Consider the following 26,283-nt stretch of genomic DNA (forward strand, 5'->3'; position numbering starts at 1 on the left):
CTCCTGTCCAATAATAACTGTGCTCCACTCGTGTGTTTTTGGTCTTTATGTGTTCCATGGCAGCAACATATTACTGGAAGAAATTGCAACAACTTTGGAATTAGTTTTATAAAGTCATCAGTGGGTCTTTGTGTGATTTATTGAATATAAAAGGCAGCAGACTTATTAAAAGCTTTTAGCCTTTCAGAAAAAATTTTAAAAATTTCCGCCATCAGACCCAAACAGATCACACCCGTGTCATTCTTTACTGACTGAGACTAATGACTTTTAGTTGATTAAATAAAAAGGTTTTTAATTATTATCATTCTCCATCACTGCTTCTCCTGAAGTTTCATTGACATGTGTGTCTTTACATTTGGATTCAGTAATAAACATTTATTTAGTATGAAATGTTGATTTCAGTGTTTTCATGAGGTCATTTAGTGTCACTCCACCCGTTAGTTCAACACTGGTTATGTGTATGTGTGTGTGTGTGTGTGTGTGTGTGTGTGTGTAGTGTAGAGTTACAGGACATCAGAGCCTTGTTTGGAGGTAATAACTGGTTGGCTGCAGGTTTTTTTTAGCCTGGTATAAAAGCAGGAGCAGTGGAAGGTTGGGTCAGTTTAGGTGCTGACGGCCGCCGTTTCACATCGAGAGTCATATTTTAATATTTATCTTTAATAGTATAATGTTTAATGTTGGCATGTATATGTTATAATTAAATAATAAGTCTTTCATATATTCTTTAAATACACATTTAAAATGATGAATTAAACCTTTGACCACAGATAAACTGGCAGATTATTTACTGAATGTTTTTGCTTTAATTATGTGAAGAATAAAAGCAAAGGTGCTTTAGACTCTTAACATATTCCCCATAAACATTTTTTGCACCTAGAGGAATAAAAATAAACATGTAAATTAGGCGTGAAAGTGCTGCTGGGCAGATTTTATCACTTAAAAAGAGTCTGACTGACTGTTTCTGCTGTTTTCAGTCAACTGTAGGGATCTGTCTTCCCATCTTCATTTGCAAAATCAAAACAATTTGATCCAAAATGCTAAATTCTTACTTTAAGTAATAACAGTATTTATTCTCCGTACCATCTCAGCCGTAATGCCAGATTTTATGAGTTTTTTCTTTTATTGTGTATGAGCAAAACCTTTAAGTAGTTTCAAGTACAACTTTGTGTCTCCTGTCTACAACCTGAAGTGGTTTTCTTGTGTGTGTGTGTGTGTGTGTGTGTGTGTGTGTGTGTGTGTGTGTGTGTACAGACCCTAACACACACAAACACATTGAGTCTTAGGTGGTTCAGTGTTTGCAGGTGAATCATATTCCACATCCTGTATTACCACATTCCTGCACTGTTGCCGTGGTGACTGCATGCTGCCCATTGCAACTGGAGAGTTGCATTGTGTTGATCCTTCATTCATCATCCTAACCGCTTAGTCCGATGAAGGGTTGCAGGGAAGCTGGAGCCTATCCCAGCAGTCTGAGGGTGAAAGGCAAGGTACACCCTGGACAGCTCGCCGGTCCATCGCAGGGCCACACAGAAACAAACAACCACTCATGCTCACACTCTATTATTATTAGTACCCTGTTAGACACATGAAAATGCAGATTCATGCAATCAAAAACTATTCTTTTAGACTATGTACACATGTAGCCAGGGTTTTGTAAAACCAACTATCTTCCCCCTTTCGCCATAAAACAAAAGAGTCCACACAACCTTGTTTTTCAAAAACAAATCCATCCACACACAACCACGTTGTTAAGCGCATTCATAAGCATATCAAACCTTTAGGCGGCAGTAGCGTCCCTAATCCTGTCCAATCAGAATAACCTTCTATCTCACAACGTCACTTCCACAAAACTAAACATGCCTCGAACATGACGTGGTGAGATGGTGGAAAATAATTGTCCTTGATTTCATCCTTCCATTCAGTGGTCTATGTGGAGCGGTGCTGACAGCAGTGTAAATGGAGTACTTGCAAAAGTAATGACAAATTAATATTTTCTAAATAAAAATGTAGAGAAAAGAGACACTGTTTTTTTTTTAAAAAAAAAAACCCAAAACAAAACAAAACAAAACAGGTGAAGAAGTCTGAGAATTACAGTTAAACACCTGACTGTGTTTACTGCAGTCAGGTGTTTTACTGGGCTCATTCATACATTATCCCATCCACTTAGTCCGATGAAGGGTCTGTGGTGGAAAATACTCTGGTCTTGAGAAGTTGTAATACATCTAAGAGTCAACTGTCTTCTTACAATGAACATTTTATTATAAACTAATACAAGCACACGCTGGAGCTTGGAGAGAGAACGCTCTCTGCAGATGCTGAAGTAACACCCGATTATAAACCATGCTTAACTCCTCCTAGTTGCTGGGCAGACCATATGAAACAATCATTATCTCTTATTTAAGATTAAACTGAACTCACTAAGCATCAATCACTCACTATATTACTTTATTACCTTTAACCTTTAGACAACTGGTCAACCAAGCAGCTGACAAAAACAGATGCGCTGCAGGAAACTCTTCCTGTCTCAGACTTTGTCTGCACATTCCAGACAAGGATCATATAACTTAAAGAAAGCTTTGTGCATAGACACAAAACACAGCAGGATCACAGCAAATCAATGCATATATGTCTAATACTTAATACAAACCAAACTCATAACAATTTTCTCCAACAGGTCGCCTATCCCAGCAGTCTTTGGGTGAAAGGCAGGGTACACCCTGGACAGCTCGCCCAGGGCAATTTAGAGTATCTAATTAAGGATATTTAGGTAACTAATTAACCTAACATGCATGTTGGTTGGTTGGAGGAATATAATAAAATATAATATTTCTAATATTTCCAACTGATATCACAATCATGTCAGGATTTTTATTTCAGTTTTATTAACATTTTTTTTTGTCAAATTTAACATAATTTCAGCGACAGCAATGTTTTTTTTTTTCTACATTTAATGTCCTGTCTTACAGTGTGAGAAATAAAACACAGATCCGAACACACGTGCTGATTCCTCACCAACTCACTGTGAGTTCCAGAGCTGGGAGGGGTTCCCATGGAAGTGTGTGTGTGTGTGTGAGTGTGTGTGTGCTTGTAACCAGATCCAAAACCAAGGAGCTAGTAAAAGGTGTGTCCCTGACCACTGCTTGGTTTGTTTTGTTTGTCTGGTGCAAACAAGCTCAAGACATTTTTCTCTTTCAATAGATGATATGAAGAGAAAAAAAGCCTTTTGTCATCCCAGGTGTTTGTTGAAAACATCGTTTAGTGGGTCAAATCAACAAATTGCATCTTAAAATACTTTAGTATTATCTGCAAAAATATACACAACATATAATTACTGACTTAAAGAGTAAAATAATGAAAAGAATAAGAATGTCAAGAAAAGGGAAAAATGAAAATATTGAAAATTGCATGTATATACAGTAGTATCTGACTGCTTTATTTAGTTCACCTTGCTGGTACTGGCTTGGACTTTTCCTTCAGAACTGCTTCAGTTCCTAATGGTATAAAATCAACAACATGTTGATACAAGGAAGGAAGAATTAATGTTATATAAAGTTATGTTGTTGATGGGAAAGTCTGACCCAACCATCTGAATGTTAAAGCCTTCATGGAGACTCATCAGACCACATTAATCCTGTATTTTAAGCCTGTGTGAAGAATCTTCTACCACATTCTGATGATGTCTGAACTTATGCAGGTCATCCTGACCACATCTACATACATACATACATTGAGTTGCTGCCATGTGATTGGCTGCTGGTTGACTATTTTGCGACTGTATATTTGTGCTTCACAATGAACAGGCCGTCACACGAGCAGATATTAGTTTGATATGTTTGGACTGATGAATCGTGGGAATCTGAATAATCTAAAAGGGCACATCATCCCTTTTGCTGCCATGTTTTCTAAATTCATGAGGGATATCTGAAGTTTTTAGTGTTTCTGAGCGGAATTTTGCACATTTGTGTCTTGTCATTTTGTGTCTCTTCCATGATCGTTTAAAGGCCCTTAAAAGAGGAAATTCTAGAAGTTATTGTTGTAGGAAATGTAATCTTATAATTTTCAAACTGTTAACACTGCCTCATGTTTTCTTTCTTCCTCCTTATTTAAGTACTCTATTTGCTTGCAAGTGGAAATGCAAGTAAGAGCAAATTCTACAAGACTGTATGCCACTTCGTTTTAAATGCTTTTTACAATTCATGTGCAACTCTTTATATTGTTTCAGAAGGATATAAATCATAATTCCTCATAAGGAGTTTGAAACAGTTCAGATTATCTCTGTTTTTGCGCTTATGGATGTTGGGCTCTTTATCACTGATCTGCTGAGAGTCTGAAAGTCGGGCTGTTTATAATATTTTAGCTCATTTTACTTGCCTCTTTATGCTTCTGATGTCATCTGCTATATAAGTCACTATAGTCTGAATCAATGCATTTGATACCAGAAACAAGTCGGTACAACTGGAAAGAAAGAACTCTACAGCAAGTAAACTTGATTTTATATTACTGCAAACAAACTAATGCAGAGTGTTACCCATGAACTTTAATTGAGTTCACCCTTCTCCTTTATATTGTAGGTTATACCAGAAAAAACAGGTTTTGTTTATGAAAATCATTGCAAAATTTGGCCCAATTTCACGGATCCTTCTTTAACAGAGGAATCCCACTCGGCCGTTGCTCACGCAGCTTAGCAGCTTAAGCTACACTAGTGATGGAAAACCAGCGTCCTTGAGGGCCACAGTTCCTCCTTCAACACACCAGATTGTTCTTTTGTTCTTTTTTAACCTGTCCTGTCCCACATCATGAAAAGCAGCAGCATGATGGTCTGGCTGCCGTATTGTACCAAAAGAAATTTACAGGACTCTCCTTAAATCTTTTTTTTAAATTGTATTATTATTCTTATTTTTATCTTTATTTTATTATTTTTTACAAAAATAATAATTTTAGCTTCTTTTTTAAAGAATCTTTTTCTAAATTTTATTATTTTTATTATCTTTATTTATTTATTTATTTTTTTAATCACTTTAACTTCTGGGGCTGCACGGTGGCGCAGTGGTTAGCACTGTGGCCTCACAGCAAGAAGGTCACTGGTTCAATCCTTGGCTGGTTTGGTCAGTGGCCTTTCTGTGTGGAGTTTGCATGTTCTCCCCGTGTATGCGTGGGTTCTCTCCGGGTACTCCAGCTTCCTCCCACCATCCAAAGACATGCATGATAGGTTAATTGGTCACTCTAAATTGCCCCTAGGAATGAGTGTGAGCATGGGTGGTTGTTCATCTCTCTGTGTGTGGCCCTGCGATGGCCTGGCAAGCTGTCCAGGGTGTACCCTGCCTGTCACCCAAAGCCAGCTGGGATAGGCTCCAGCTTCCCCGCAACCCTGAACTGGAATAAGCGGTTCAGAAAATGAATGACTTTAGCTTCTTTTTTTTTTTTTTTAAATGAGTCAGTTGTTTTCTTAACTGCTTGGACCAATCATGGGTCACAGGAAGCTGGAGCCTATCCCAGCAATCACTGGATGAGAGGCCGGATACATCCTGGACCGGTCTCCAGTCCATTGCAGGCCCAACACAGAAAGACAAACAACTATTCACACTCACTTCTAGGGACAATTTAGTGCAACCAATTAACCTAACATGCATGTCTTTGGACGGTGGGAAGAAGTCGAAGTACCCAGAGAGAGCCCATGCATACACGAGGAGAACATGCAAACTCCACGCAGAAAGACCACTATTCAAACCTCCTGCCCTAATCAAGATTATTTGAGATCAGTCTGAAGCTCTTCATGTATGTTTCCTGCTGTTGTACACAGTTTGTGCCATCCATCAACAGCCTTTTATTTTACTGAGTTTCTTCCCAGCAACACATTCTGGAAACATCTCGACAAAAGGTCTTTTCCAAGCTCAGCTCTGGACCACTGGCTCTCATGTTTTCCTCACCTGCCCCAAACTATGGTAACACTGTCAATTGTTGGAAATGGGATGTAAGTTTTTCCATAAATACCTTCTAGTCTCCCAATTTTTCATTTTTTAAAAGAATTACTGACCTTTATGGGTAAAGATGGGCACTGAAATTATTTTGAATGTCAAGCACACTTGTGAATGGATGTCAGTGATCAAAAGTCTTCCAGAAATAAACATGTTCAAATCTGTGACGTGTTTATTTCTTCTTATATTTTTATTATATGTTCATTTTTTACTGGCCTCAAGTGCAGTGACAACTACACAGGTCACAGCTGAATACATGTGTGCCTTCTTCTTTGTGCCTTTGAGGACGTTACTTATCCCAAACGGTGCTTTAGCGCCTATCAAACAAAACTGGTACGCTGCAGTTTTAAAGCTCAGAGGACTCACAGAAAAAAGAAAACTGAAATAACATATCCAAAGAGGTGGTATATGCTTGCTGTGTACACTGCTACAAACAATGCATGCATGCAGAGGTCAAAACATGCAACACTGGAGGTCACCACTAGGGGGCAGCACACAGAAATAGGACTGAGTAAGATAGTAAACCCAAAGTTCAAAAATATGGAAAGTAGGCAGAATCAGCAGTCCCAGAATTTTCTTTAAGATAAACTTTCTATTTTCCATCAGTTAATCATGGTACAATCCTAAAAATCCAGCTGGAAATCTGTCACAGATTTCACCTCTTTTCTGTTCTCTGGCGAGTTCCCAACACTGACTACTTAGATTCACAATTAGGAACACACCTGTCCTAATTTAGCCTTTACCATTTCCCCAATTCACTGTCTCTATTCACCCTATTTTACATACACAATAATAAACTAATCAAAATCCTAGACAAACTAACCACACAAAAAGAATATCAGTTCTAATACCTTCAAAATAAGTCACACCTTTAAATAAAGAAACTACGTGGAAAAGAAAGGAAATTCTCCACTTGGTTTTACCCAATGAACTAATCTGTGAAGTCACTCGCACCTGAAATGAGGAAGTGTCTTGCACCTATCATGCAAGGCGGATCCAAACAATGAACAATATTAAATATTAATACAATGACAAATGCAACACAAAACCAGCACAAACATCCAGGGATAGTAAGTGTATCAGGGTTACATGGCAACAGAAATGACAGAGTAAAGTTAGAGGATCAAATGTGAAATGAGGTAAATGTAAAGGAAAAGTGGTAACTGTTACAGTCTCACCCACTTTGTCACGCTCTGAACTAGTGGAAAGGTCAATTCACCAGTAAGATTTGCACTTCAGCGGCATTTCCATGAACAACAGTTTACCAAAGACGATCAATAATTGCCTCTGGGTAACTTTTGTGTTTGTATTTTTCATTTAATCTCTTGAGTTACTCAAAGGATCAAAAGTCAAGAAACTTTATACCATATGCACATTCAAGCAGGTAGTCACTCATCTTCAACTCCACCCTCACGTAAAAAATTAATTATTAATTTTTCATGACAAAAGGATAAGTTTGGAGTGTTGTATAAGACAGAGGAGCAGTGGGTTCAAAGGGACGCTGTTTTATCACAGAGACAAGTACATTTCTGGACCATAGAAATGTAACAAGCCCTGTGATGGACTGGCTAGCTGTCCGGGGTGTGCCATGCCTTTCGCCCTAAGACTGCTGGGATAGGCTCCAGCTTCCCCGCGACCCTGCATTGGATTAAGCGGTTAGGAAAATGAATGAATGTATGAATGAATGAAAAATGTAACAAAATAAAAAGTTTATTTAACCAATAAATATCTTCAAATGAAGTGGGATGAAATACATTTTCACCTCAAACGAACCTCTGAAGAGGTTCATCAGTCTCTTTTTGTTCTTGTGTTGAAACAACAAATCTGAAGCCTTTAGTGAGGAAGATTTCTGCACTCATGTCAGTTTGACGGGATTTTATTACCAGGAACTCCATACGCACTCACTGGTGTGGTTGACCTTAGGCTGTGTAGCAACAGGGGAGGGTCTCCAAACACACTTTGGTGAATATAGCAGGCTAACAGGTGAACATGGTTGACTCAGGGTGTGTCAGCACCTGCAGAACAATGTGAGTTTCTCCGACTGAAAGAGATAAACATTGTTCTGAAAGCAAGAAAGCTGCTCTCATCGTGTGACTCACAATGTAGGGTTATATGAGTAGTTTAGTTTGTGTGCGATTGTTACAAGAAGCTGGTCCTCCTTTCAGAGCTGCTGAATTAGGAAAATAAAATAAACGAGATTGTATATTAAAAAATGGGCGGAGCCTCTGTGATATCACTTGTAGCTTTCTAAAGCACTGAACTAAAACTCAGTGTCGCCATCTTGGCAGCATCACTTGTGTTTTCACTCCTGGAATATACAAAAATGGGCAAAAAGCTAGGAGAGGGGCCGTGAACGTGGAGGTGAATGACTGACACCCATCAAACGCCAAGCTGCTTGTAGCCAAGAGATAACGGAGATAACCTGGAGCTAAAGGAAGCTAACTGGCTAACAGAGGTTAAAGCCAGGGGTGACCAGATCTTCTCTCACCAAATGTGGGACAAAGACGATGAAAATGTGGGACAATGTGTGATTCCACTCTTTTGTGACAAAGCTTTTGAAAAAAACCCCCAAAACTTTCTATTCTGCTCTTTGGTCATAAAAATTACGATCCAAATACAACCAATCTGTTACTATATTTTTTTAAAATTGAAATTCAAGTTCTCTGAAAAAGGGAAACAGTAAAAGTTTGCATACTGATTCCTTGTTCCTTTCACGTTATCAGGAATCAAACAGAATTAGCAGCCGAGGCTTTATCAGGAACATGTCCAATGACTGGGAAGCCTCCCTCTGAGTAGTGCGTTTTTTTGTGACTCTCGGATTTTTGCTGCCGTTTCACGTCATATTCTCTGCCGTGTGACACAGAAAAATTATTCTGACAAACATAACAAAATACCCTCACAGTCTCCTCGAACGGGTTTAACCTAGGAATATACACTATTCACAAAAAGTTAGGGATATTCAGCTTTTGGGTGAAATTTCACAACAAGCCTAAAATGCATTTAAACCTGTACAGGTGAACTTAATGTGATCTTCTCTAAGCTTTTAAATGCACATGTCCAACTGTTAAATGTTTCAATAAATTTTGCACAAGTTGCTGTTCTCTAACAAGGAGCTTAACGGCAAAAATCACGGCAGGTGTGTGATCCTTGAATTGACCAATAAATGTCCTGGTTCAATTAGAGCTGGTGTTTAAACAGTTGTCCTCATCATGCTGTTCACATTTTGACATCATGAGACCAAGACGACACCTAACAATGGAACAACAGTCCCTTGCCATTGCGATGCTTCAAACAGGACGTTCTCAGACAGAAGTGGCCACTGAGCTTGGAGTGTCACAGAGTGTCATCAGCAGGTTGCAACAGAGATATGGAGAGACTGGAAGAGTCACAGAAAGGCCTAGAAGTGGACGTCCTTTGGCCACATCCCGTGCTGATGACCGCTACATTGTGAACACTGCCCTGAGAAACCGGATGATGAATGCCACTCAACTCCAGGCACGTTTAAGAGAGGTGAGAGGCACCCAAGTGTCACGTCAGACCATTCGAAACCGTTTCCATCAGCGTGGTCTGCGTGCTAGACGACCTGCACGGGTACCTGACCACACCACCAGGCACAGGCATCATCGTCTTGCATGGGCCAGGGAGCATTTACGCTGGACGAGGAACCAGTGGGCCTCAGTGCTGTTCTCTGATGAAAGTCGATTCACACTGAGCAGAAATGATGGCCGGCAACGATGTTGGAGACGTCAGGGAGAGCGCTATGCATCAGCCACTGTTGTCACCAGGCCAGCTTTTGGTGGTGGCGGTGTTACAGTGTGGGCAGGGGTGTCCACTTGGTACAGAACTGCCCTACACTTTGTGAATGGTACAGTGACAAGCCCATACTACCTGAATAACATCATTAATCCAGTGATTGTGCCCCTACATGAACAGCACAGGCCTAATTTCATCTTCATGGACGACAATGCTCCTGCTCATCGAGGCCGCATCATCAGGGAACGGCTGTTGGAGACTGGTGTACCTCAAATGGAATGGCCTGCACTCTCTCCAGACCTGAATCCCATTGAAAACCTGTGGGATCAGCTGAGCCGTCGTGTAGAGGCTCGAAACCCTGCACCCCAGAACCTCAATGACCTGAGGGCTGCCCTTCAAGAAGAGTGGGATGCCATGCCTCAGCAGGCAATAAGTTGCCTTGTGAACAGCATGAGACGTCGTTGTCAAGCTGTAATTGATGCTCAAGGGCACATGACGAGATATTGAGACGTTCACATTTTTTGTTGTGGTGTAACTACCATTGTTGTTACCTTTTGTGTTGAATGAATTTTTTGAGATGAGGAAATCAGTAGTGCATCCTTCTACTTAAATGTCTTACTTTTATGATATTATATCACTGTAGCATGAACATATTGCATTTTCCATAAATTTCACCTGAAAGCCAAATATCCCTAACTTTGTGTGAGTAGTGTATGTTTTCCCAGTCTTTGTTGTAACAAAACTTTCTTTTCTTCTTCGCTGCAGTCGCCTCCCTATTTGCCATGATCAATCAGTTGTTTTTCTATTTATTTATTCGTTAGTTGGTGCACCGGTACATCCTAGATGTGCATTAAGTCCCACCTCCTAGTTTGATTGACATGAGTGTCAATCCAATCAGCAGGCGGTGTGATGTGACAGCCGTCAAATATTTTGCCACACACAATTTGTAAATGCCTGTTTTGTTTTGTTTGTTTTTTTTCCTTCACAAAAGTAAAGCCTGGTCGTAACAATGTGGGACGGCGCTCCGTTTTGTGGGACGTGTGAAAAGTAATAGAAATGCGGGACTATCCCGCACAAATCGTGACATCTGGCCACCCTAGTTAAAGCTAAGATGCACCGTTAGCCGGCTAAAAACTACACTCCGCCTTCTTGCTGTTAGATATTGGTACCTGTCAATCAAAAGGAACATAGAGTCAGGGACTTGGGCACCTCTGATCTAAGTGAATGAGTAAGCTCTCACGAAGGTAAACTAGACCTATTAAAACTTTTTTTTTTTTTCTGTAGGTGTAAACATGTTTATTTATGCTTTGAATTTGGCTTTTTCAACATGGGAGTCTTTATTTGTGTTTCACTCACCTGACGTGGAAGGTGCATGACATTCAGATGGGGAGCAGGAAATGTTTCGTTCTTATTCAAAACACAGCGCAATGGATGACAAATTGACATCACACATTATCTCATGCTGCAGATCTCATTTTATACTGCGAGCCAAATGAAAGTCTTCCAAAGTCTGTAAACCCAAAATTATTTCTATCATAGGTTGAGTCAGCCATTTAGGATCAAAGAAGCAGTAAATTGCTGTTGCATTTCATTGATATTTTAATGAATATTAAAAATGCATTCTGTAACTTTTTGACCTTAAAATTCTGTGTGCCAGACTTGTTCAATGACACAGTGACATCTGTTATGTGCATTTCTAGAGACGCTGCTACCCAAGGCTGAAAAACCGCACAATAGAACTTCTATATTAGGGACAAAACGTGATGTTTTGCTTCACAGTTTGATAAATAACTGGCTGTTTTGAACACGTAACATCAATGATTTAGTAAAGAAACACGAGAAGATTAAAAAAGAGAGAAAGAGACTAAATAAGAGTCATTGTAAGATTGTCTTCTGCTGGGTGAAGAGAGCTAAAAGGTCAGGTAGGATGCAAGATGGATGCCAAATTAGTTGTCAGATGGGGGCACGTGACGGGGAAAATGGCAAAAGTTCTGTAGTAATTCTTTAAGATAACAAGATGTAGCATTCGCTACTTGCTATGCTAATGTTATGCTAATGCTATGCTAATGCTATCAACAAGTGAACCATTCATTTTATGTGCTTGGATCTACTTTTCAGCTATTTATTTTGTGTCTGTTAATCCAAACCTGGTAGATTTGTATCTAGATGTTTATGTTAAGTCATGCTGCATATCTCTATTATTGAATAAACTTTCCTTACCTGTTAGAAAGTGGTTGCTGCAAACTGCATTCTCTTTTTCTGCTCTTGTTTTCACCTGGAGATTCTTCTGTTTTCCATTGTCTGTAAGTATTTTATTCAATTAAGTCTCTTATGACACTACTTTCAGGACATGGAAAAAACGCTTACCTTTTTCTTGATTAGAGTGGTTGCGGTAACCATCAGAGGTGTATAAAGTAGAAGTATAAAAGTAGAAGTCCTGTCTGGCAGCTCTTTCCAACCAATCACTAAACCAGGTGAATTTAATTAGCACAGCTCCACCGCAGGTAGATAAACCTGTTTGTGAAAACACCTGTTCTAAATGCACTGGTAGATCCAAAACATGGCAGGACTTCTACTTTTTTATGTCTACTTCCACTTTATACACCTTTGGTATCCGTACACAACTCATAAGTTTGGCATTTTGACACCAAGTCAACACAGGGAAACAGGGTTCTGTGTGGCTGCATTTTTACCTCCTAACACCCGTCTGAATTTCGTGACATTGACGCTACATCACACAAAACCCAGCAATGGGGATTGACTCCCTTTTGGAGCTAGCCCCTAGTGGATAAAGAGGGAAACTGCAGTTTTTGGCACTTCCACATATCTTCGTTTTAACTGCAGGAGGCTGCCACTTGTCTAACAGACAAATAAAAAATAGTTATGTTATTAGTGGAAAAAAGTTTTGCATAATAATTACTTTTTTTTTTTTTTTTTAACTTTTAAGGTTACATGTAGTTGGAGTTTGCGGTCAACTTTTTCTATTAATTTTTCATCTCTTTTCTTTCCTAACAAATTAATGAACCTGTTGTAATCCTGGTTTACACTGCGGCTAGGCTTATTCGCTCCTCTCTCTTAAACTTTTATCATTATAACTGAAGGCCAGAGAAATATCTATGGAGTGCAGGAGGCACAGCAGGCATATAAAAGACGGCAGAGTGGAGGTAGACTGAAATAAAAAGTTGGAAAGTCTATACCACACAAAAGGTTTTGTGTACTGTGCAGCACTTTATCCTTCAGCATGGAAACCATCACACTGTTTGGCACTTTAAGCATAATAAATAACAATTTCTACACAAATATGATTCATGACTCATTTCTGATTGACATTTGTCTGTGTAGGTATTCATATTTGGACATTTTGAGTCACAAAATAAACTAAATAATTGGTACTCCTTTTATCTCCTTAGATTATTTTTCTTACACTGACAGGTGGAAAAGTACAGTTTAACCAGCCCAGCCACTTCCAAAATCTCTCTCCCTCTCCCTCTCTCTCTTTCTGTGTGTGTGTGTGTATGTGTGTGTGTGTGTGTTTGCTCTTTGTTTCATTCAAGACCTCTTCATCAACCTGTTAGCCTCTCTGTGTTTGTCCATTTCTGCTCCATCCTTTTCCCAACCTGCCGCATGTGCACTTTATGCTAACAAGCCAAACAGACCTTCTGTGCCTCCCTCATCCTGCTTTTAAACTCTACATGTTGCAGTTTCAGTGGAAAGCTAATAGATTCCTACTATAAAAGAAGTTCAGTGGGATCCTGTTCAAACACATGCAGACAAACTAAAACAATAAGATAAACTCAAGGTGCCATAAAACTGTTATAGGTTCAAAGGTATGTGGCAGTACTTACATTACAACCTTAAAAGACTAAGGAAAAGAGGTAAATTTTTCATGGTTTATTTAATTTTGCAGAGTTTGAATCTTATTTCCAGAAAATCTGTTAGCATTTTTAAAAATGCAAATAAAATGTCAAAAAGCAGAAGAATCCCCAAAAATTATTTTTCATGTACTCACTGACCAAATTTATTGTACCCAAAAATTGCAAACAAACCAAGAATCTGACTAACAAATTGAAGAAAGTTGGGTGAAAGACAAAGAATGGCAGACTCTGCATCCAGCAGCAAAGTTGGTGACAGGTGAGGGTGCCAGGACTGGGTATAAAAAGTATCTACTAACAGCCTAGGCTTTCCAAGCATTGATGGGGGTCATAGTTAATCAATTTGTGACAAATTTGTGGTAGATTTAATGAAGATGTAATAAAAAGGTTTCTCAATACAAAGAACCTTTTATTTATTTATTTTTATCAACAGTGCATATTATAAAATAATGGAAGTGTTAAGGTATCTCCCTGCATTTAGGCCAAAAACAAAAATCACGACATGGTTATGACCATCAAACCATTATGATCAGAATAATCACATTGAGGTTAGGAGTGCCTTGAAATGATAAACCACTAATGCTTGTTGTAGCACCAGTTAATTTTTCATCTACTATTGATGAGTGAAACGTGTGTATGATTTCACATGAGGGGTGTACAGTCCTCCCAAAAAAGTTACTATACAGCATGGGAGCCGGTAGACACTTCAGATGAAGCTTCCTGGACATCAGGAGGTGGAAGAGAATGAATGACAAAAGACTAATAATGAAACAGCGATCTGCTTAAAAACATAATGGGCAAGAAGACATCCGGTACGTTCACATTTGTTACTCACAACTATGTTCACATGCAGTTTTATTCAATTTAAATCCATAAGTATTATAACATGAAGAAAGTCAAATGTTTCTTTTGCTCAGGAATAATTTCTTCTTATGACCTCTAATTGTTTCTAACTTTGTTTTTTTAGGCAGCTTAAGATTAGAGGAAATAATTTTGGTTAGAAAAAGCCCAGCATAACGGAGTTCTGACAGAGTTGTTGAGAAAAGTCTGTTTTACCATTCGGATGAAGACCACGTTATAACCAACCGGCTCCAGTTGATGCAGCTCCAAACTCAGAGAACTTCTTCAAGTGACCCTCTGACACTAAAATTGTCTCCTTTTTTCTTTCCATTTTAGTTTTTTTTTTCTTCTTTCTTTTTTTTTTTTAAGGCAAGCGTTGTTTATTTATGTTTGTTTTCTGTAAGTTGATTCCCAGTACCTCCATCCTGATGGCAAAACACACTTTAAACCAAAAAAAAAAAAACCACAACTGGCTAGGTGCTGGTCAGGAGTGTCATGTCTCACGGCCAAGTCAGGGGTAGAATTTAAGGTTTTGTAAGAAGATAACTATTAAACAAAATCTTCTTTTTAGCTACTGTAATCCTTAATTCTTGCAAACAGCAGCTTGCTGTTGTGTTAAATAAGAAAAAAATTACAATTGTACAATCCACAAATGTGAGGAAATGAATAAAACTAACGGCAGCTAAAGAAAAAAATCTTCAGAATAAAAATAAATATATGCTCAGAACATTTCTGAATAAACAGAAATTTCATCAGTTGTTTCAAAGACTTTTTCCTTTCGAGTGTAAGTCAGTCTGTTGGCATTGTTGCACAGAAAACCATCAGGCCTCACAGTTTAAAACCGCACACGAGAACTCACACAACACACAGATGATAGGCATCCTCCTGTTGTGCAAACAAAGCCAAAAAGCACCTGCCAAACAGGTCGTTTGGCAGTGGATGGGTTGGTGGAGAGGAGGAGAAACTGAGGGTGGTGCAGGAGGAGAGCAAACAGGAGAAAGACAGCCTTTAAAAAGTAGATTAAAACAGGTTTCGTGTCTCATTCTGGAGGAAATCACACACCCATACACACACTTTTGGAGTTTTGGAGTATGGCTTCAACCACCTCAGCTGATGTTTTGCCGACAGGCAGCGGGATCTTTACCACCGTTCCTGACCTGTTCTTCATCCCTGAGTTTGTGAGTTTTTCATTATTTTGCTGTAACTTTCATGTGTGGAGGATCCTCCCTTTTTCCATTTTCCATCTCCAGGACTTTATCTCCACCATCTCCAGCATGCGACCCAGGAGATTTCCTTCCTCTTCTTTATATGCCTGACTGCTTGCAATCTCTTCCATTGTTCCTTATCAGCCAAGTTTGCATCTATATGGTCCAGTTTCTTTTCTTCCTCTCTCTGCCTCCTTATTATTGCTCCATAAAGGTGAGTCTCCTTTCAGATAAGAATCTGTCTTCTTGTGTTGGGCCTCAGTGTTTGATCAATGGAGCCAAGCGGAGTTATGGGACCAGCTAACCAACTGTGAAGACCAGAGGAGTTGATAGGAATGATCCTGTCTATCTGAGCAGATTCTGATTCTGATTCAGTTCTGATTGACAGAATCTAATGTTTTCTCTTCAGCATCTTTCTTTTTTCTTTATTTGCAACTGGAAAAAAGGTACTTTTCGAATCATGATGACATTTATCCTTATAGGCCACATTGTTTGTGACAAGGTGCGTTTTTATTTTAAATGAAGAAATTAGCAACCAGAACTGAATTCAAGCAACAAAAACTTGAAACTAAATAACTGAAAAGAAATATTAGTTTCTCAAAATAATTTTTTTCTTTTTAGTGAATTATACTTTTTTTCTTGAAATGACAATAAAATCATAAATCCTTTAGTAGAAGTTGAAATAAAGTTTTGAACATTGGAATGGCACATTTGGAGAGTTGTAGTCTTTTTTTGCATATGGATCATGGAAGATAAGATCTAGCCAAATGTGTGGAAAAACTCCTGTGGTTTGCTGATCTAGCTGCTGAGGGAAGTGTGAGTGTAAACCAGCCCTCAGCTCATACGCTCTCTGATTGGCTCACACCGTTTCATAAAACAGGTAGCTCAAAAATGGAAATGTACAGATGATGTTTATTCAAAGCATAATGAAAAGGGGAGAACAAATGCCTCACTGTTACATTTTCTAGTGAAGCTGGAAAGTGAAGCAGTACAAAGACACAATGACTGCGTCCGACTGATGGACGTAGCTATGACATCCACCTGTTTGTGGTTACACACTTTGTTGCTGTTTTGTGCTTTTAAAACAGGCTCTTAAGGGTGGATCTGACAGCTGCAGGCGCTCCATGAGCTCTTATTGTGGAAAATCCAGACTTCATCTTGATCGGTTAGATGGTCTTATGACCGCCGTCCTCCTGACACATGATTTGCCTGTTTCTGCAGGGAAATACAACTTACAGTTATGTAGTGAGAATAAATCACCTCTAATAGTTGTGAAAGAAACTGTGAGGTGTCATAATAATGTTCTTTATCCTTTTAAACCAGCTGGCTGAACAAAATGACACCTTGTATAAATATATATATATATATATATATATATATATATATATATATATATTTATATATGATGCACAAAGTTTGTACATTTTTATTCATGAATTTTTTTTAAAAAAAGTTGTTTTTGAGCAAACATGATTATGAACCTTTTGTAAGCTGAATATGAGACATTTAAGACGTTGGACAAGCAGTGAGGAGGACCAAACTTTCATTAAACTATAATACAAGCTGACTTGTCATTACTATAAGTTACCTGACAAAAATGTAATTAGTGAAATATTTTTCTTCTTGAAGTCTATAAAAACACATGATCGTTTCATCTCATATAAAAAAAAACAAAAAAACAGGTTTTGCAGATGGAGACAACTTCTCACAAATTTTAAAGCTCAAAATTATTTTGGCATCTTTTCATAGAAGCCATGAAGTTATTAGAAAAGTTTTGGGAAGCGGACCCAAATTGTTTTTATTGTTTGATGTTAATCAAGACATTTTTCTGGATATTATTGTAACCAAACAGCTTTTAATGGCTAAAATCTCACCAAACTACAGCTGATGTCATAAAAGTCTGGGGGCTAAGCTCTTGTCCAGTAGACCTTCTTTTTTTTTTTTTTCAAGTTCCATTAAGAAACCATGTCCACGTTGCACCATTCACAGAAAAAAAACCATCTCTGGTCACATGAAAACACATGAAATGCTGTCAGGACCTCGCCCTTTTCATGCAGCCATGCTGAGCCATCAGGAGGCTGCCAAGGACTTCTCAATGTAGAAAGGTGGAATATTTAATCTGGACTAACAAAGTAGAGTTTTCCTTCAATATTACATGAGTGAAGTTGACAAAACTAATCAAAACCTATTTGTTTTATTTATTTGTTTCCTAATATCTGAGCTATTTTCCTTCCACTGCCATGTAAACAAAGAAGATGCAGGTTGTAACACAAGCCACACAGATGGTGATGCAAGGACTCATGCTGCAAGGTCGAAGTGTTGGTAATGTTGCAAAGAAGAGAAGACACGTTGGAAAATACTTTCCTAAAAGTTCATTTACAGTGGTTGCAAACAGCATTTGCATGTAAATGACAGGCAGGAATGTCTTTTGTAGGCAGGGATGTGTGTTTAGGTGGGAAAAATTAACATAAAAACACAAAAAAATGGTTTTTAAGCACCTCTTTTTCATCAGAGATTTGGTTAAAAAGAAGCTTTTTCTGTGAAAATGAACTTAAATCTTTGAAAAAAGTCCCACTTTGAGAGAAATGCTCCACTGAAATTCTCTGTTAAACAGAAGTCGGACTGAAATAAAATGGATTTAAAAGTATCTGCCCCAGTTTTTACAGACTTTACAGAGAATAAACTTTATTCATCCCTTCAGAAGCTGCATAAAAAGAACTAAAATCCTCAACATGTCTACTTGCATGTGCTGCTTCCCTGCATGGCCTTTTCAGCACTGTTTTGGAAAGGCTCCTCTCGCAGCTGATTGGTTTACAGACACTTGGTTGTGACTTGGCTGCGTTTGGAATCACCTAAAGCTGCGAGGGGAACAAGATGAGAACGTTTTTAGGTTGTTGATAAAGTTGATTTATCTGCTGCAGGGTAGTTCTTGTCACATGAAATGTAACGGATCAACAAACAAATGTGTCCGATTCGGAGAAGCGGCGATAAGGCTCCTGTTTGTGTGCTGATGTTGCGTCATGTGATCCTTGGTGTAATGCAATGTTTTCACAGTTACGGACCATTGCTCTACAATATTTGCTCAGCGCCTTGGTCTCTGGCTGCATTACGCTTGTGGTTGCTTCTGCTTCCTTCACCATCACATATTTAGTTACTTAAATATTTAGTTTACGTTTAGATGGAGAAAGATAAGATGTGAAACTGATTGATTCTTATCAATAATGGATTTTTATAGAAAATTCCAAGGAAATATAATGAAAATGAAATAAAAACATTATCTTGTGCTCATTTGTAATACCTGCCTTATGATTTTTTTTTTTTTTTTTTACTCAAGTTTCTCATTTCAAAGAACCTTCCTCGCAATTCATGAGCTTTAAAGGATGAAGTCATTGAGGATTCATGTTTGATTCAAGGCATGGCACATTCTTTTCTGACTCTGAATGTTGGTTTCTGGCTGTAAAAGAAATAAAACGCATGAGATCATGAATCAATTGTTCAATGTTTGAATTCACCATGTAAACACAGCTGATTCAAACTGGGTCTCATGGAGTTTCAGATTGAATTTGCAGCAAATCATTCATTTCTTTCTCTTTTATACGCAGTTTATGACTGTGGCTGAAATGCTGCATTGATGGCTGGTTGTGAGGGAGACATGTTTAGTAAATGGATGAAGAGATCGCTGGATAGTTTCATATTTTGACCCTAATTTTATACATTAGAGAAAAAATATAGAAAAAAATGTTGATGGAATATCTTTAGTGATTAAGAGAAATTGAGTCATCAACAGAGAAATAAAAAACTGTGCATTTTTTTCCCTGGGTAAATTATATGTTGCGTTTATCTGCTCATTGGCACAAGGAAAAGGTGAGGTTTGTATTTGGTTACAGTTTTAGCACATCGGATCTGATTTGGAACTAAATGTTCCTTGTTGACTTGTTTGTTCAAGCTTCAACACGTTTAATGATCAGAATAAAAGGCTTAATGCTTTAAAGCAGAAAAAATAGAGCTTAACACGAGAGGAAGGACACATTAAACCAGAAACTGGTCTTCAAGAGCCCCCATCGTATGGGTCAGAGGTGTTTGCCAGGAATGTATAAAGCTCAGTGTTTGTCAAAGGAGGAGAGAGAAAACACACCAAAGAGCGGCATCAGGCTGCATTTCCAGATGAAACTCTGAAAAATCTTTTTGAATCAGTGAATATCAGACAAATAGATAATTTACAGACTGGAGTTACTGGTTTTAGGAAAATGTAGAATCTACTGAAGTTGTTTTATAGCCTGAGGTCCTAAAAGTTCTGCTGCATCATTTTTATACAAATCTGCTGCTTTAAACACCCTAATTTACTCTCTGGGAGTTTTACAGATATGTTCGCACATCATCCAACAAGTTTTTTTTTTTTTTTTTTTTTACAAGAAATCCCCAAAGACCAAACCTTTGTATCCATCTTCTCTTCCCTTCGCAGGTCTTCGGAGGTTTGGTGTGGATCCTGGTGGCGTCGACTCGAATTCAATATGAGAATCCTTTGGGTTGGGTGATGTTTGTGTCCGTTTTCTGCTTCGTAGTGACGACACTCTGGTTCTTCATCTTCCTTTGTGGAGCCAATCAGGGAAGCATGTGGCCTTCACTGGTGAGACACACCAATTAACCCATCATCTGATTGGTTAATTAGGTAAAACAAATGTTCATGGGTACATTTGGGCCAAGCGACATCCTCTGGTGGTTAAAAGTGAAGTCCATGCAAAAGGGCCAAAATTGCAGTTCACCTCTCATCCACTGGGGGCTCCAAAAAAGCGCACATCCCCATAGACTCCCATGTTGAAAAGGCCAACTTCACAGCAGAAATAAACATGTTTACAGCCTGGTACAAAAATCCATTTTCAGTTTAATAGGTCAGGTTTACCTTCATGACAACTGTGGGGGGAGTGAATTTTTTCTAACTCGCTGGTATAAAAGTAATGTAATCTTGAAATTTGGCATATTTAGGGCTGTGTCCTTTTGATTGACAGGTACCCGATCTACCGCTTCAAGTCAGAAGAACGTAGAACAACCGCGGTTTTTAGCCGGTTAACAACGTGACTTAGCTTTAGCCCGCTTACCTCTGTTAGCTGGTTCGCTCTTGTTATCTCTGGGTTAGCTAGGTTAGCTCTTAGCTACAGGCAGCTCAGAGTTTGCTCGATGTCAATCATCCACCATGACGCTCACAGCTGCCCTCCCAGCTCCACCTCTTTGCCCATATTTTTATTTTCCGGGCGAGACGACACGCATGCCCCTGCTAAGGTGGTGATGGTGTGAACCGCCCACCAAGCTTCAATTCAGCTCTTCAGGAACCTATGGGTGACGTCACGGAGGCTCCGCCCATCTTTTTATATACAGTCTATGATCTATCCAAAGGTAAACAACCACTGACAACTTAACCTCATTCCAGAAGAGTTCAGCAGTTTAATAAAATGCGACAAAAACTGAAATTATATTATTTTCTTTGATTTAAAACATAAAAAGAAATCTACAAGCTGATCGCAGCAATAAACTCAAACATAACCCCTCATTTTGTTCCTGTTATTCACACTTATAACAGTGTAGGACTGAGTTCTAAGAGGAATCTGTGTTGCTTGGTGTCTGATTTTTCTCTGATTAAAGTGCCAGACACTTTCAATGGGAGTCAGATCTGGACTAGGTCAGTTAAACACACACACACACACACACACACACACACACACACACACACACACACACACACACACACACACACACACACACACACACACACACACACACACACACACACACACACTCTCTCACTCATTGTGTCTTTGAAGCCTTGCTGCTGGAAGTGGTGCAGAAGGAGGTCTGTCCAGCTGAGATAGCTACTTATCTCCCAGAAAAAAACACACATTATTGTCTGGCTCCCTTGTGGCAGCAACACAGATTCAGGCAACATTTCTCAATGCAGCATCAGAATGTGTTGAGTGCAGATTATTTCTTAGAGACTCCTGAACACATGTGGTTATTTCCAGATTTTTCTCTTTTTCTTTTTAATCAATTTGGTTAGTGAAGACTAAAAACAGTTTCCTTGACTTGTTAACCAAAACTGCATGTCCTCACAAAGCATGTAATGTTAATTTCCAGACATGTAAAATGTTCCTGACGACTGAGTTGATGCAGCCTAAGAAAAAAGTCAAAGAGATGTTATTTAGAAAGTATAAATAAAAGAGAACGCATGTAAAGCAAAAGGATAATAGGTACATAAAGTTATACTTATAAATATATATGAATGTATAGAAGTATATGCACATGTGGATGAGTATGCACATGCAGGCGTATGTCATGGGTGCATATTGTGTGCGTATGTATACAGTATGTGATAAAAATATATGTGCATAGGCAGGTATGTAAGAGTACAAATATATAGGTAGGTGTATGACTACCTATAGAGATATAAAAAGAATTATTTTGTCTCTGTGAGTGTATATGTGTATGTATGTCCATATGTGTATACATGTCATTCATTTTTTTTTTGTATTTAGTAAGTTTTATCTTAAAAAAGAAAGAAAACTGACAATTAAGGGATTCATTTAACAACTTGAAGGAAGAAAAGATTATTATTGTAAAGGAGGGAAGGAATAAATTACTTTTGTTTAACCTGTTTATTCAATTGTGTTATTTTTGTCTGAAATAGAGAAATATTCATCAATCAATCAATTTTCCAAGATCTTAAAAAAAGAAGAAAAAAAACAACAAAAGAGATTGAGAAGCATTATTTCAGACTGGAAGAAAATGTATGAAGACATGTATAATATGTTGACCTTTCCAGAAGCATCAGCACTGAGCACTGCAAGCAGCATCATTTACATCACTGTAAAAATGACACCGATCCCAGATCAAAACTGGAAAAGATGGAGTTTACTTGACAATCCTGAGTTAATGTGATGTTATTCTACCTCTTCCCACCAGCCTGTCTACTCCCATCTTTCCTGACCCTTCCTTCTTACTCCTCACTCGCATCCCATCTCTCTTGTTGCAGGACGCCGGCTTTCATTTTGTGGCAGTCGTCTTCTACCTCAGTGCCTCCGTGTCTCTGGCCACCGTTACCATTAACGATTCCAAATTGGCAACACTTCCTAACATGCTCAAAATCTACAGACTGGACATTTCTGCAGTGGTATGTCAACAACTCAAAACCACATTTCCTTCCTGTAAACATTCTCAGTAAGATCCGTACATACTTTATATAGTACATTGCTGACAAACAGTTTGATGTTTAAATAAAAAAGTGGTTATTATTGCACATGATACCGTGCATCTTATCACACCATAGGAGGTAGATTAGTAGATTATATTAGTGGAAAATATGAACATAGCCCAGCACTAGCAGAGAAAAAAAAATAAAAATGTTGAAATAAAGAAACGTGAAATTTAATTAAACAGAACGTAGATTGTGTAAAAATGAAACCAAAGACACAAAGACACACCTGTAAGAAATAAATACAGCCACAGCAGCAGGCCACATAAACATTTAAAACAAATGCATGTTGTTTAAATTAGTTCCTTTTTTACTCCACCATCTTGACTGTGTGTTTACTTACATGTTTTTGTTTTTTTTTAGGTGATGTCCTATACGGCCACTCTTCTCTACTTCCTTCACACCATTTTCTCTGCCATTCGATGGAGGAGGTCCTAAAGCAGGACACCAAGAAACACACAGAGTATAAAGAACTAGATGGATCAAAAAGAAGTTAAAAAAAAAAAAATCACTTCAACAAACAAATATCTGTTTTTTTTACCCTGTCTATTATCTTTTTTTTTTCTTAGTCATATGAAATGGATAAGTTAGGTAGAAATTACATGAAAAGTTGTCATTTTCATGCCACACTAAAAAAAAAAAAAAGTTCAGGAAAGGCAAGTTTATTTGTTCATTACCTTTCAGGTACAAAACAATTCAAAGTGCTTTACATGCAATTTAGTCAGAATAAGCATTTCAGGTGAGCCAGTTCAAGTGAAAATGTGCTTTTCAGAATTAAATCTGGTGTTCTTATATAATTGATTTAATTCACCCATAAAGATCTAACCTATGAAAAATCAATCCGATAAGTCCATTTTTAAATATGATGTCTTTATTTTCCCTTTAAGAAATTGTGAAGTCAAAAAGTACCAACATTTTTAGGGTTACCATTTATTACCATGTGATATGTAAAAGTTTTATAGGATAATCTTCTGCTGTCTGGTGTCTATTAAGGGGCAGAAGAGAAAAATCAGATTGTGTTCTACAGGACTTTGAGCAAAGTTTGGACCCTAAAGTGATGCCAAATATCTCAGAAACTGTATGTTTCATACATGTCACGCTGGGTTGTTATGGGTTAAACATTAGTGGCAATTATTACAGTTTATCAATATTCTCTCTGTGTTCTCACTAAATAGAAACATGAGTCACATTATCTCAATAAAATCAGAAAAGAGAAAAACAACATTTTCCTGTGAAATATTGAGACAAGTTTGACTCAGAAACTAGTTTTACTAAACAATAACCAGACAGACATGTGAAATGAATATTGATCATTACATCAGTGAAAGAGGGTGAAACGTTTTGAACTATAAGGTTAAAAAATCCATTTATTATTAATGTTTAGATAAAAGCAGATATTCAGATAACAAGAAAACTATTGTTAATGTATGGATTTACAGTCCATCCACTGTCAAACCAGAAGGAACAATGGTGGAGATGTTAGACATACATTTCCCATAATGCATCTTGATGCAACTTGTCTTCCAAACTGTTTAAAAGTTGTAGAAATACACTTGTAAAAGTATGCTGTACAAATGATACAATACTTTATATAGTAAACATTTATCAATACTTTGATAATGAATTCACTGCAACAAGGTTTCTTTAGTTGTGTCAGATGCTTTATATCTCCTTTAATAACAGTGTTGACTTTATTTCATGTTGCTGTGCACATGCTTGATTTGTGTGAGACAAGCCACCCATTTGGTTACGTCCCGCTACCACATAAACAACATGATCGGTTATTAAAGAGCCAAATTCAGATTTGGGCATTACATATAGAAAACAGATGATTTGGTTTCAGTTTGTGTTCATTTAAATAATTCAGTACAGTTTTGTTGTAATTAACAGTGGCAGCATTAATATTACACTTTAGTCAGACATTACACCCTCAGATTGGTGGAAACTACAAAAAAAAATTAAAAGTTCAAATTAATTCGAAAAAGAAGCAAAGTTGGAAACTTGAACCAAAATGTCTGAAAAACAATTATTCATAAAAGCTCCTTAAATCTAGCTAAAACACTTTCTTAGGAAGTCAAGTGAGACCAGGTTTGCTGTTTAAAAGGACATGAGAGGAGAATTAGTCTTCTGGACCGAAGTTCAGCTTGATTATAGCTCACATGCTAGCTAATGTAATGTGTTACAACACAGATGTGGGTTAGGGTTAGCTTAAAAATGTTGACCACTTAAGCTTTTATGGTTCAAGAAAAATGAAATCACAAAGCTCACGAAGTATCTGTATTTTGAACAGAGACTCCTGTAAACGTCTGTACGCAATACAAATATAGGCTAAAGGCACTTATAGCTGCTATAAATAAGGTAAACGTAACCTTAAAATTCAGTGAACTGCTGCTTTACTCAACCATGACAATGACTCTTTGGGATGATCGGGATTAGCTGCAGCCTGAGGCCACAAGATTCCTCCTCTGGTTGTTTCAAAAAGCCTGTCACAGGCCAGCAGCTCACAATACACAGAGGTAGCCCTGGGTGCTGCAAGATGAAGGGTGTGTCTGGTTTGTTGCAGGGTAAGGAGCCGTTGTGGGAAGGCAGATCTCACTCACAATAGCAGAACAGGTTTGTCTTCTAGTCTGGCGTTCGTATAAGGGTCAGTTACACCTGCTGCTCCGTTAGTCCAGCGGGAAAGGGCGGCTTGTGCACTTGCTGTTGATTTACCACTGAGAGAAGCAACAGGCAGACATGGCAGCAACTACTGCTCAGTCTACTGGGAGCCTGCCCAGCGGACTGGGGATATGCACAACGGCCCCAGATATACTTTACCTGCCTGAACTGGTAAGTAGAAGAAATGCAGACGACCTTGGAGTCATTAATGCTGAGACTAAACAATTGAACTACTTGGTCTTATTGACACACTCTCCTCATGCAAATGAAGCACGTAATTGCAAATAAATGAAATTATTTGACAGACTGTTAAAAATAATGTTGCTCGGAGACTTTGAAGTACGTCCACATAAAAAAAGATTAATGGAAAGATATACAAAAAGATCCTACCTAAGTAAAGACTATTTCTCTGCAATTAATTTAAATTTAACCTCTAATTTAATTCTAATATTTCATATAAAGTGTGACACATGGTGGACAGGGAGACGATGAAAGACATTTGTCTCGAGGGAGAAGCGCCTTCGTTCTCTCACCTCTCATATTTCACTCATATTGTGTCTCTGTTAGCAATCTATGAAAAAAATGCGGCCAACTCTTCTTCTCCTTGAATGATTAGAAAAAAAAAGATGCAAACTCCTCTCATAACAGCTGCAGAAAGCAACAGCTCAGATAAAGCACAGCTGGTTTTATCTGCTGGATATGTTAAAGCTAAAATGTTATTTTTGGTTCAGCTTGACTTT

The 26,283-nt window shown here is 38.2% G+C and overlaps 1 protein-coding gene across 1 annotated transcript in view; it reads left to right on the plus strand.

Moving 5' to 3' along the window:
* Positions 1 to 15,531: 15,531 nt before the first annotated feature.
* LOC306762565 (myelin and lymphocyte protein-like) overlaps positions 15,532 to 26,283 on the plus strand; it is a gene marked incomplete at both ends in the record, with an annotated part of 17,071 nt that continues 6,319 nt past the window's right edge. Inside the window, 2 exons of the mRNA XM_079249098.1 lie at positions 15,532 to 15,618; positions 20,108 to 20,272. Of these exons, the coding sequence (XP_079105224.1) occupies positions 15,532 to 15,618; positions 20,108 to 20,272 (252 nt within the window). The remainder of the gene's footprint in view (positions 15,619 to 20,107; positions 20,273 to 26,283) is intronic.

Source organism: Telmatherina bonti (assembly GCF_933228915.1).
Source record: "Telmatherina bonti genome assembly, chromosome: 11".
Classification (NCBI taxonomy): Eukaryota; Metazoa; Chordata; class Actinopteri; order Atheriniformes; family Telmatherinidae; genus Telmatherina; species Telmatherina bonti.